At 41.7% G+C, this 13751-nt stretch overlaps 1 protein-coding gene across 7 annotated transcripts in view; it reads right to left on the bottom strand.

Annotated features, from left to right (window-relative positions):
• Positions 1 to 2403: 2403 nt before the first annotated feature.
• The window catches only part of BICRA (BRD4 interacting chromatin remodeling complex associated protein), a 464194-nt gene continuing 452846 nt past the window's right edge, over positions 2404 to 13751 (bottom strand). For all 7 annotated transcript variants that reach the window (XM_085625223.1, XM_085625221.1, XM_085625222.1 and 4 more), the window contains 3 exons: positions 12714 to 12808; positions 5270 to 5372; positions 2404 to 4545 (listed from right to left, as the gene is read on the bottom strand). In XM_085625223.1, the coding sequence (XP_085481349.1) occupies positions 3338 to 4545; positions 5270 to 5372; positions 12714 to 12808 (1406 nt within the window). In that variant the 3' untranslated portion in view covers positions 2404 to 3337. The remainder of the gene's footprint in view (positions 4546 to 5269; positions 5373 to 12713; positions 12809 to 13751) is intronic.

Here is a 13751-nt window from a genome sequence, read left to right as displayed (position 1 = left end):
TGTTCCAGTTGCAATCTTTGTATTACTGAACATAATAGTTATTGGTGGAAAAGCACAGAGAAACTTCCTTACCGTGGACTAAACTGGGGAACTCACTAGCAACTTGCCTTCCTGACACCCAGATGCGAATTTAAGCTATTTGAATTATTCTACCACAGAAAGCTGATCTTCAGTTCTGATGTTTAATCTGTCCTAAAATGCCACCCATTTGTACCAGACAATGCAACTTAAGGAGTACATTTATACTTGTTGAACAGCAGAAAAATGAACTGTCATATTTCAGAGCCTATTGCCAGAGATTGTGATTTTCCCAGCACAGGGGGTCACAACTATGCAACTTTCCAATTGTGATTTATTTATCGATCAGGATGAGTTTGGCTACTGTCAGCAAAAGAAAGAATTTATGACTAGATGAATTGTGTGGGATGTTAGTATACATAGTTGTCTCCAAGGAGGCCAAAGTAAATGGGTAATAAAGGATCCCAAAAAAGTTTCTCCCTTGTAGAGAGGATGCATTAAAAGGAGTGTTCATCTGATGTGACGGAAATGCTTTTTAAAAAATGTTCCAGATTGCCTACCAGCAAAAATTATTTTATAGAACAATTATAGTTCTCTTGGATCTTTTTTCTAGCAAAAGACATTTTCAGAGGTCCGTAGGACTCTAACACAATGCATATTGGAAAAAAGTGCAAAGATTTGGTCCCAAGAAAGACACTACTGTCTCCACAAACTGACATCGGTTTAACCCATACACAGAAACGTTGGTTGAAGGAAAAGACATCTCTAATTCAAAGGGAAAATAATTTCTTTTTTCATAAAGATAGTTTGGCACTTTATTAACAGTACTACTTGAAACATTTGACTTCATCAGTATAATTCAATGAGGCTGGGGTGAACCAACTAGTTCGTCGGCATAAATCTGCAAGATGAGCGCACATGGAGATGTCTGCTTTCAAATATGCACTGCTATGAGCGCCAACCAAATTAAAGATGATGCTTGGAGAAGATTATATCTAGAAGCCTAGTACCTTGAACTTGAACTATTGTCCTACATTCAAATAGAGAAAATGCCTTTGGGCGTGGAGTACACAAATCTGGAAATGTGTCTATTTGGCCTATGATGCAGAGCCTGTTGACTTCTTGCAGACTAGGTGGGACCTGTTGCAGGGTTAGCAATCTAAAGTATTTATTAACCTTATTTAAGAGCTGCAAGCTCAACATGAGTTTTAGACATGCACATGGGTCGTTTTTCTGTACTAGGGTTAAAAGCAAGAGGAGACAGTACTGCTGGAGAAACTATGCATGGAAATGAATGAACTGAAGGCAGAAACCTATCGGGAATGTACAACCAACGCACTGATGCTGGTTTTCTGCCCATTCTTTCCCTTATTGGGGTGCCAACTACTTGGGAGGAAACGGGGGTGGGACTTTGGGGAGTAAAGGGGCGAGATACTGTTGATGCTGGCTACTTTTCAGAAGCTGAACACTATATAGGAAACCCTTGACCCCTTCCAGACACAACAGCGTCTGAAACGGTTGATGCAGACATTGGCTGGACCAGTGTACGGTTTATGCACACTGGAAGGTCTGTTTGCCAGGTTTACAACAGAAAGTGCTGTTCACATGTAGTCGAACTGAAGAGTTTAATTCTATTTCCATTTTGGGAAAGGAGGAGCATAAAAAAAAGTGGAAATATTTCATTTTGATAAAGAAATCAAAAACAGGAATAAAGGAGTGTTGACATTACCGTTCAACTGCCTCATTTTATCCACTGCATCTACTTTTTTTTCCTCTCACTTCTTTCTCTGAGCCACTTTGCTATCATGTAACTATCGAAACATTTGTAACTGAGCAGACTTCACCCACCAAAAACCGAATGTGGCCCAGAGGATGGAAGTACTGCCAGTTTCATAAGTGCTAGTCCAGTAGAAATTTCTAGGTGATGAGCATTTGCTTAGAAATGAGTGTGCAAATTTTACATTCTGTGAAAACCCAACCACGGAATACATGTATTTCCCCAAGCTTATGTAACTTTTCCATCCAACAATCTGAATCACTGTTTTTAGCCAAGAGAGAGCAGGAAGGGTCTTTGAACTTGACCAAGGGAGCGAGCACCTGGATTCTTAAACTTACCATAGGAAATGGGCAAAATGTTCCTTTGAGGCAAAAGGTGCCAAAGAAATATGCTATCTGTGGAAAATTAAGTGCACAGAAGTATCACAAGATTAAAACAATGCTGTACACAACTCGTGATATCATTGGGGAGCTGCAGCACATTCTTGAATTAAAGCGGACGGTTGCTTCCTTGTTGTCCCTTATTTACGATTTAACCAATAAGGGATGGAAAATTACAATTTGGATGAGTATGCAAGATCATTTTAAACTGTGGTGTTCATGTGATCTTTGGGGACTATGATGTTACAGAAGCCTTCTAACCTGGAGTTTACACCTTCCGTTGAGTGCTCTTGTATTTAAAAAGTTTGACAAGGTTTTGTGAAAGACTAATTAAAGTAAAATAATTAATTTCCTGTATTCCTCTGAAGATCCTTTACACTTCCCTTCCTTTCCAAACCATCTTTTGGAGCAATACATTTTATTGGAGTCTCTCATTACTTCCCACTGCACAGTTTTGTTACACCAAGCTCACTTGTCCACTCAATCCACCCCTTCAGCGGTCTCCCCATGGCATAAACAAAAGCTCTCTGTAAACATCGTTTTAAAAACAAAAGAGAAAACTATATCCGTGTCTTGTATTCAGCATTGGAAAGATCCATTTTCTAAGCAAAGGAAGTTCTCAGAGGCCCTTGACTCCCCAATTGTAATAACTTATATTTTCTTTTTAAAATAATAATAGAATGGTACACTCTACCAGCCCCTCCCATCTCTTTCTCTTTACTGCAAGGTCCTCTTCTACTTGCTGACTCAACATGATCAATCCATAGAAGGGATGGGGAGAAAAATACAGGGTGCGATTGGGGCAAGAGAACAGGCCACCAATTAAAAGGTCACTGATACATAATCTATACAAAAAAAATAAAAAAAATAGAATGTCCACCATTTGGTCTCTCCTCTTACGCCATTTTGATTTCTTTCTTTTGGGTACAGACAGGAAAAAGGCGAGGCAGCGAGGACATCAGACGGCGCCGAGACGTGGCTGCGGCTTTTGCCTTCCCCTTGGCCAAGACACCTGGAAGAATAAGGCCATGATGGCACTCGACCAGCCAACATGGACACACAACGGTTCTGCCATCGTTGGCTCTTCTCGGTTCCCCAGATCATGTCTAATCCGTTAGATATATCTTTTCATTTCTCCTCCAGTTGCGCTAGGGTCTCTCTGTTATCTGTTTAACGTCCTGGCGCTGAGGCTACCATTGTGACTGGGCGCAAGGTAAGAGTCTGTGCGGTGTACAGGGGAGGAGAAGGGCGAGGAAGAGGAGTTGTAGGAAGAAGGCGTCCGGACGGCTGGGCCCCCGGTCTGAGGTTGCTGGAGATTCAAAATGCTGTCAATAGCACTTTGTAGGTGCTCGTTCAGGGTATCGTCCTGTGGACTGTCACTAGAGAAGCTAGCATTATCCACATCAAATGAGTCCGATTTCCTGCGCTTGGCAGGCGGTAATGGAATCTCCCAGGAGAGCTCATGGACAGGGACGTGGTCTGGTGGTTCGTGTTTTACCAACCTGTTACAACATTCATCCTGTGCCTCAGCAAGTTCCTTCATAAGGCCACTGGAAGAATCCCCAGGTTTTGGGGCAGGGCAACCCTGCAATGTCAGAGAACGGGCATCTGCTCTGTTCAAAAATCTAATCCTGGAGACCTCATCCACTCTGACCTTCTCTGCCAAAAAATTGGGGCTGCTGTGTGACGTGATAACACTTCTGGAGCCATCTTCTTGCTTGATTAACAGAGTGGTAGGGGCCCGTTCTGACTTGAGGATCCCAGCCTTTGGAATGGGTTCCATCACCTTATCTGTGACAAATGCATCCACATTCTCACGATATGTTTTGCGAAGAGGCAGGCGACAGTATGGTGCAGTGGGCTTCCTCTCAGCAGGTGCTGGGGTGCTGTGATCTATGCTTCCATTCATCTGGCCAGCAGTAGCAGTGACAGCTGGTGGAGGAGCAGCAGCTGTTGTGGTGGTGGCAGTCGATGGCTGGCTCACAGTTCGGATAACTGTACAGACAGGTGGTGCCGGCTGGTGGATGGGGTCAAGGGCAGTGTTGTGAACCACCTTGCTGAGTCCGGCTTCTTGTTTTATCTTGAGCTTCAGACCAATTCGACTTCGTGCTTCATATGTTTTAATAGGGGGTCTGTTCCTACATGGCATGGCATCCTCGTCTGTATCCAGGGAGGGAGATGATTTGGCCCACGTGACAGAAGGTGAACCCCCACCATGCTTAATAACCAGCTTCGTTGGGTTAATCTGTGTGGATGATTGCATGGGTGGAGACTTTAGATGTTCTGCAAGGGGTGCAGTACCAGAAGCGGACAGTGGAGCCTGCGGGGAAGCGAAACTCTGCGATCGGGAAGATGAAGAAACGTATTCATCTGCAAATAGAAGAAAAAATAATTTCTTTACAAACGATGGAAAACAAAACAATCCAACACATGACAGCAAAGGAAGGCACAGTGCACTTTAGGTGAGGAGGAAGCCAATACAAACTATTTATTGTGAAGAGCGGTACAGGAATTTTACAACACTCCCCAAAATATCACATTTGCTTTATTTTCCACTGCATTGTAAGCTAAATGCTCATTCAATCCTTGACCTATCTACTTAATCTTGACTGAACATGCCAAATCAGCAGTGTTTTGGAAGTATCGCAGCTAGGTAGGATAGGAAGACGGAAAAGTTTTTTCCCAATACACATTTAATGAACTCCATCCTCCTAATCTGAGTGACATGGTTAGGCAACTAACCTCAGGTGTCAATATCTACAGGATAGCGTCCTTCACCAACCATCAAAATCTCACTGAGATGAAAAGGAAATGATACACATCTTTAAATATACAGCAGTAGAGGATAAAGGGAATGTAAATCTCACTCCTGGCAACCCAAATTCACAAACCAGGGTGTACTGCTTTTGCTAGGTAATAGGGATTTGGTATAAAAGCATCAACAGCTGTTGCTTTTTTTAATGTGGCATTTCGGCAGAAAGAAAAACTAGGATGATCCAACAAGAAGAATGAGGATCAGGCTTGCCAAAGTAAACCGATAAGAACATTTTTAAAACAAGCAAAAAGTCAGAAATAAATTGTAGTTTGGACAAACCTGGTTTCTCCTTGGCCAGCTGTCTGTCCTGTGTCAAGGCTATTTTCTCCTCTTGGATGAACATACGGTCAATCATCACCATCTCAGCGGACGGGCTCACCCTCTGCAAATCAGGAAAATAGGTATTAAAAAATACTGCACATAAGTGATCATTATCTCTAGCACATGAACCCCTCTAAGTCCACCATCAAAAATTCTTATAAAGTATGGACCCGAAGGCCCATGAAATAAGGGGAAGGCAGAATGATCAGACCTCTCTAAGATTCTATGTTCTGTTAAATGCATGCCACTAAATCACACTGAGTTGACATCCGAAGAAATTATTTAAAAATAAAATCTTCTATCCCTGTGTACATGCTGTCCTCTGATGGCTTTTCATGTATTTAACACATTTTAGGTTTAGGAAAGACCACCCACACCACCAGCTATGGACACTGAAAGTTATCTAGAGGCAATTACTATAAAAACTTATTTTAAGTAGTAGCCCATACCAAAGTTTCACCTTGCAGTTGCAGTATTCACCTGGCTTTGTTTCTAAGTCTGCATGCTACCAGCAATTCCAATTTCCTATTACTGAGTCCTTTACCAGATCCCACTTACCTTGTAGAGTACAGACTATTCCCAAGTCCCATTTTATTGGAGTTTTAAGTTTGAGCAAACATGTTTGTTTTTGCAGCATTCCTAGGGTATATTTAGATCACCTTTGTGGCCGTTTATGTAGTATAATTATGTTGGTCAATTACATGGCAGTGCGTTTTCTTAGCTGCCCGTTCTTTCCTTTCCCGATTCAACTGTGTTCAACATTAATACAAAAGTAAAGCTCAAAAATTAAATTTGACCTGTGAGACAAGTGGGTCACGTGTTTTTAATTAACTTAACTTCTGTCTGGGTCAAAATTTGAAGCGGACAACCATTTCCTTCAAAAGTTTGGAGAGAAAAGCAGACTGACTTTCCTTTGACAACCGATGATGAGCATGATCTCGGTTTTAGATTCACATGCCAAGCTTTAATACTTAGTTTTTAGATTGGAATTGTTCGTAGTGTCTTGCAACCCCTGAATCCTTTTGAGATTTAAACCATTGACCGATCTGTAATTAAACACCACTTTAGCACTGACAAAAAAGCTCCACTCCATTGCACCATACTCCTATTGTTATTACACCAAAATAATTGGTTAATTATTGCCTTACAAAACACTTTTAACTCTTACGTTTTTAAGGTCCGGTGGGACCATTAAGCTATGAAAGTTATCAAACTCAATGGCTCACGTAAAAGGAAAATGTTGCCCTGTAATCATCTGTTATGTGCAGGGCTGTAGATCCACATGTACTGAAGACTCTTGCCATCTAATGTTGGGCTCTGACATTACGACTTGTTTTTCTTCTAAGAAGTCTTAAGTCACATGCTGTGACTCATCACTCAGTCCTAAACGCATATGGGCAACGACTCCACCTGAAAAAAAATCTGCTTTGCGGACATGAAGTGAAGTGTAGAGTAAGACTACTGTGATGTGCCATGTGCACTGTAAGTTGTTAAAGAGGCTAAGCGGAAGAAAGGTAATCAAAATGTTACTCTACCCTGTAAGAATTTGTTAGCGGCATGCAGTGCTATAGATTGCATTGTAATTGTATTTATATTACGCTTACTACCCCATACAAGGCGTAGAAGTGCTTTTCAGCAAGTAGCACTCTACTCCAGAGCCCCAAAAGGATTGGTGGGCGTATTAATAGGGAAATATGAGCTAATTTGAGCGGTGGACATGTAGGTCTGTTAATTGAATAGGATGATGGAAGAGTCTAGAAAGTGTTATTTCGGAAATCATAGTAGTAAGATGAGGTCTGGGATAGATTCACATGCTGTGCATACTCATGCCATCTAGTGTTGAGCTTGGACATTTGTAACATGTTTTTCTTTGAAGAAGTCTTCAAAGTCACGCGGTATAGTGACGCCTTCTATTACATCTGCAACAACCTAAGGCTTCCGGGAAGGAAGGGTGGGTTCATGTGAATCTACAGCACTACATGGTACAAACAAATGCCCATGGGGTAACATTTTCCATTTGTGCATGTGCAGCTGGCCCATTCAATCTTAACAGATTAATCTTCTGTAAAGCCTTCTTGTATGCTTCACTTCTCCACCTTACAACCGTCCAAGGTCCCACATATTTGCCTAAGGAGATCTGGAGATCACTTTCTCTGATCTGGCCGCACATAACCAGAACCTCCTGTAGCTGCATGTCCGCTTTACAGACAAACTTCACCAAAAATTAAAAACCAGGTTGTAAAACCTACTACCCAATCTTCTGTCCCTTCCTGCTCCAATTTCAGTTCAGTAAATGTTCTGTTTCAAAGTAAAGACACCCCATTGAGATGAGTTGGCACTCTACAAATAAAATGTACACTAACATTATCCTAACCCCACTACTGGAAATGCCTGTGTAGGATTTGTTAAAGTCTCTTTCTTAGCTAGTCAACAAAGTCTTTGGCATCCGCCAGCAGGTGTTTCGCTAACAGATGGATCATGCGGAGACTTCCTCAGTGCTAGGCGAGGGAAGTGAGTAACCCCCTGCTTCTGTAGTTAGTACATTGTTGTCATGTTGTCTGTCTTTGTGAGCTCTTTTTCCCTATACAAACTTGAAAAATGTTTTCAGGTCTAGGTAGGTGGCCAGTAGTTTTAGTTGAAGTGTTGACCTACTGCTGAGGGGTTCAGGTAACTGGCACAGTCATGCTGGCGAGATGTGCTACCCATCTGGTGAGTGCTGCTTCAGTGGGGATGGTTAATTGGAGAAGTGGGCCTAAGAAAGGCCTGACAAGCAACAGTACGTTGCTGTCCCACCACTGTCGACAAAGTGCTGGCCTTTATTAACACTAGACCTTCCCAATGACTCTCCACTTGTGACCATTGTCTCGTGAGGCACTCTTGGAGTGGGTGCATGGGTAGTCTGGAGCATGCACAACTGCTATGCAAGACGTCATCATACCCAGGAGCTTCATTACAGCCCTTACAGAGAGTTGACAAATGGACTGTGAAGAGCCAGCAGCTGCCGAAAATTCTATCAGCCTCTGCTGACTGAGGTGCGCTTTCCCTGTGACAGAGTTTAACACTTACCTAGTAAGGGCTGCATTTGTTGGGGTTGGAGACAAGATACGTTGTGTTTATGGTTATACTAGACGGTAGGGTAGGGACACTGCTGTGAGTGTGTTAAGCATTGTTGCCTGCTGATACTCTTTATTCAGCTAGTCGTTGAGGTATGGAAATAAATAAATGCAGCCTCTGCAGGATGTGCGGTCACCATTTACCGAGAAGTGTTTTGTCCTCTGGCTTTGATGCGTTGGAGTTATACTCAGAGGCTTCTTTGTTTGGGGCTGTGATTGCCTCGCAGTAGAGGATGCCCTGTAAAGCTCTTCTCCCTCTGATGCGCTCAAGAACAGCTTCTCAGGGCTGGGTGTCAGTGGGAATAACTCATCCCCCTCAATGTCAAGAAGGTTGCATAAAAGTAAGTTGTTGGGGGGGTCTCAGATGTAGATATCTTCTGCATTTTGGTATACTCCCCTCCGCCCCGCGTCTTTAAATTCCATACAACAGGGTCATTGTGATGGTCAAACCAAGGGTATTTTGCGTTGCACAATTCGCAGAATTGGAAGGAGGCGCATGCCATCACCCCCTTTCTGTATTCATGCTCTGAAGTGAGCTTGAAGGTGTCAAAGGTGACTCGACTGGGTGCTGGGTGCTGGATAGTGGACGAGGGACAGTCGTGGTCAATGGAGATGGGCGAGTGGCTTGTTAATTGGGAGAATAGCCAGATAGAAACAGAAAACATGGTGATTTTTATCCATGTCTTCAATATTCAACAGTAGAGCAGAAAGGTCTGAAAAAGTGCGAGGATATGTCTTCGAGCAATTGCTGGAGACGCCCGACCTCAATGGCAGAAAAAACCCATTTAGGATGGAGTCAATGCCCCATATACACTGTGGACTATAGGAAGAGTCGCAGCATGTCCTAAAATTCAAAACGTCTTTGAAGAGAATTAAGCCATAATGTCAGAACCCAATAACAGATGGCAGGAGTATGCACAGCATGTATATCTACAGCCAAACATGCAATGAACATAAGGTGTTTGTTTAGTTGCATGAATCTGTAAACCATTCACAACCTGAATATAGAGTATCAATTAGTGGGAGTTTCAAGAATGTAGCATGTTTGAGATTGAAGCTCATTTAAGTATTTACTGCACATGCCCTGTATGAATCTTTGACAGATTCTGACTAACAGTAATATCTTGCGACTGTATGTGTTGATTTCCAAGTTACTGCTCAACAAATGGGCTTTTGTGGATGTTTCCTTTAAAAGCTGCTAGTGTTTTTTCCCTTAGTTGAGCAAACTTAATTTACCATCTTTGCGCTTCCCAGTTAGTTGGTAACACACCCTTACAGATTTTACAATCTACCTAGCCAGGGCTGCTGATGTAAAGGATTCACCTTTCTTGGGTTGAATGTCAAGAAAAAAGGCATGGTTGATTAATGTGCTTCTAGCAAAATAGTGTATAAGAGCACTTCAGCAGGCGTATGCTTGTCTTTAGAAAAACAGATCACTTTAAGAGCAGATTCACATGACAAGGCCAGACAACCCTCGGTTTATACTTGTGGTGTACAGTAGTGTATTTTTATGCAACACTGTACAAGGTATCTTGAAAAGTAGTGACTGTACTTTTGAGTGTGATAATCGCCATAAACAGACATGTCCCAATAGTTCTAAAATTCTGGATAAGGTTCAAGATGCATAGGAATGAAGCATTATCTTACTGACTAGGCCAACACCGGTCTCGGTTTGCTTGTTGCCCATTTAAGAGGAACAACCCTGCAATTTGGCCTGAATTCTTTTTTTACTAGAGCAGCATGAAGCCTGAATTGAATGGGGAAGTTCTTGTCTAGAGTATCAATGTATGTAAAAAGAATTATAGTCTGCAATGTGGCCCAGAGTACAGAGATTATTTCAAACACTCTACACATCACATGCGGTTGGAAAGCATTTAACAGGCAAAGTAGAGGTGGCCTTTAGGTTTTCTTCAACTTCTCACAAAAAGTCAACTGTTGTAGGAATTCCTATGAGTAAACCCCCATCAAGTGTTTTTCTATTTGTCTCAATTGCTGCAGAAATATAGGATAAAGCACTGTGTGCCAGATACAGAAGGGATGACCGTATTTGTTTTATTTCACAATGTACTGGGCAAATGATTTCTCAGAAATCTAATTACAAATCATTCTATAGTTATGGCAAAACAGGACTTATGAAAGTCAGCCACATGGTGGCGCTCTTTGTCTAATTTTGTGATCAATACAACAACAGTTGTTTAATAATTATATATACATTAAAAATGACTAATACTTGCCACCGAAAGCTTTAAAAATAGCTTGAATAGCAGGTATTAGTCATTTTTAGTGTAAGAAAAGTCTGAATTGTCATTAGTAGCACTGACTGAGGCAATGGGTGGTTCAATTTGCAGCGATCCAACAAGAGCCCTGGCACTTATTTGATTACAAATTAAGTACTGTTTGAAATTCTCTCTAGTTTGCAGTATGATCATGCAGACTATTCCATGACATTTCAAATCCATTTGTGCTTGACCGACATGTGTTGTGCATCACCTATGTATTAGATGTGTTGCTAGAAAGACCAAAACAAACATCATTACCACTTCAGCTCCAGTTAATTTAATTATGACAATGTCCACAATATATTTCCTGGAATTCCCCTACTCCAGGCGTGATATTCGGTTGCTACTGTTGCTATTTTGGTGCTCTGTATTCCTGTAGAACAAGTTACTTACCTTCAGTAATGCCTCATCTGGTAGACACTACCTAGTCGCAGATTCCTTACCTTAGAATACTCCCCAGGGGTGAAACTGGATTCTAAAAATCTTGAGCTGTACCCCTGCATGTCAGCAGGTGGCGACGATAAGCGTCGTTCACACCGGATGTGACGTGCAGTGCATATGTAGGCACCAACCCAGTGCGCTGACATCAGTTTCTTAACATGACTCTTTCTGCGCCAGAAGCACAGAGCCACATCATAAGGCTGACTGACCAGTGTGCAGAAACTAATGGCCTACAGGAATCTTTTTCGGTAGAAAGACTGGTTCACAGAAGTGGGGAGGCTGGGGGTGAGGGATAACCCTGTCGCTAAACAATTTGAAGTTAAACAATTTGGAGCATCCACTTGTCTGAGGTTATGGACTGTCAAAAGGCCGGTGGTACCTGATCCCGGAGTGGCAGACCTCGCAGATCTCTGGTTTTGGGTCCTACAAGGCTTGTGGGAGCCGCATCCGCAGCAAGAATACGCCTGGGGAGACTTCTGGCAGTGGTGGCTGTGTGGAAATGGATAAGGCTGGTATCCCCACCATAGCTACAGAAGGAGCGCAACGCAGAGTGAGGTTGGTGTGGGGTCATGGAGAGTACCAACGACCGTGTGGTGGCCCTGTAAGAATTAGTATTGTTCTCAATAGTACTTCGATAACAGACAGCTAAAGCTATTGGTAGGCAAGACGTAAAAATGGATCAGAGAGGGTATACATAAGTATCCCTAGTTAAAGCAGGGAACATTTTGGCCTCAATGATATTGGATGACTTATAAATATATCTTTTTTTTAGTATTGTGTTCGAGTGCTCAGCAAGCACTACTAAGGTTTGGAGGAATAATCACAAAAGAGTACTGAATGCATTCAAGTCAATGTTGCAGACTCGTGTGTAAACAATTTTAGCCATAAGCTATTTTTCCATATCTGTAACTAAGTTGACAACAGGGAAAACCAAATGATCCCACCCTAACTGGAGACCAAAGGAAATTCCTGACATACATGCAAGCTGAACCAAAAGACAGGTATTGTGAAGCCAGAGATGACAACACACACCCCTCTCACAATGAATCTCCAATACAGACTGAAGGGCAGCTGTGTCTACGACTCACTAGTACAAACGTCCAAAGAATAGTACAAATAGAAAATCACGTCACTGCCCCTCTATTAAATAAATGGTTTAAGTTTAGGCATCAGACATGAATCCTGCATGAACTACAATAGGCCTTCCAGTCATACCGTGTACATCGTTGATGCCTGTCTGCCCCAAACATGTATGTATTTACTGCACCAATTGCAGCATTAGTCCCAGGCGAAAAAGAAGCAACAGCATTACATTTAGCTGACAAAGAAGCGATTGCTGAACATCATACTACTCAGATTTGCACAGTGATTTACACAGGTCTATAAATAGAGAAAATTATTACAGGACCTGTGCCTCTCACATGACAGCTTATGCTGTATCCAATAGATCAAGAAGCCGGAGGGAGGAGGATTCATATACTAAGTTGTAGGAGGTACTTATCCCACAGCGTTGCTTTGCTTGCATTGTCCTTGCTCAGGGACCAGCAAACAAGGTCATAAACATCTTACCCTGGATTCCTCTAAAAGTAGAAGCCGATATTTGTTCAGCATGGCTTGCGTGCGTTTTAGAAGTTGTGTGGACACCATCTCAAACTCCTCGTTCACTGGAGAGAGGGATAGAAGCAAACAAAATGAGTTTACGTTTTTTTCAAAACCAAAAGGATTGTGCCGATGGGAACATACAATATAGAAATGTGAAAAACATCTATTTGACCTAAAAAGGAGGAGTTCAGGAATAGTTCATTTATCTTTAGACAAGGTAAATATTCACAATCCTAAAATCCCTCCTGCACTGGTCATCACACAGTGCAATGCAACAAGAGGACTATTTACCTTTGAAAAATGTAAGCAGGTCTACTTTCGGGATTCAAAGCTAGAATAGGAGTGGATTTTAATAATAGTTTAGATATGTATTAGTCCACACAACCCAAACTCAATTTCTTAGTAATAACCATAAACGTTTATTAGACTTTCCTTTTCCATATAAACAACTATTAAAGGAGTACAAAAAAAAATCCAATAATTCATTAACAATCCATCTCCTTAAACTTGCCTAAAAAGTCCTCTTTTTTTAAATGACTCAAAAACAGAGCGGCTGCAAGCACAACGCTGCTGAATGAAGTGTGAATAACCAATCAAAATCCGTATCCACGGTCCTTCCAATCTCTCAATATTGGTTTTAAATACTCCTCTCTCTTCAATAGCACATATGGACATAATATATAGGCCAGCAAATGAGGCACGCAGGATTGGAACAGACAAATTAAGCCCTCTGCTGGTAGAGTAATGCATGTTATTCAAACACAATCTTAATATCAAGTGATGATGCAGTATACAATTAGTTTTGTTAGACATTGCTTTCCTAGTCACCAGTTTACTCCGATAAAAATAAGACAGTACCTTCCAGGTTTAATACATTCTCTGTCCTTGAAAACAATTTAAACTCAATTGCTTTAATTAATTACAATGTAATTGTTTAAGGAGGACTGAATTCATTGAATGGAACTCGGAAATTGTACATTTATATCTAGGCAAAGTAAATATGCG

The sequence above is a fragment of the Triturus cristatus genome, chromosome 9 (assembly GCF_964204655.1).
Source record: "Triturus cristatus chromosome 9, aTriCri1.1, whole genome shotgun sequence".
In the NCBI taxonomy this organism is placed as follows: domain Eukaryota; kingdom Metazoa; phylum Chordata; class Amphibia; order Caudata; family Salamandridae; genus Triturus; species Triturus cristatus.
This window is presented reverse-complemented; position numbering and strand designations above follow the sequence as displayed.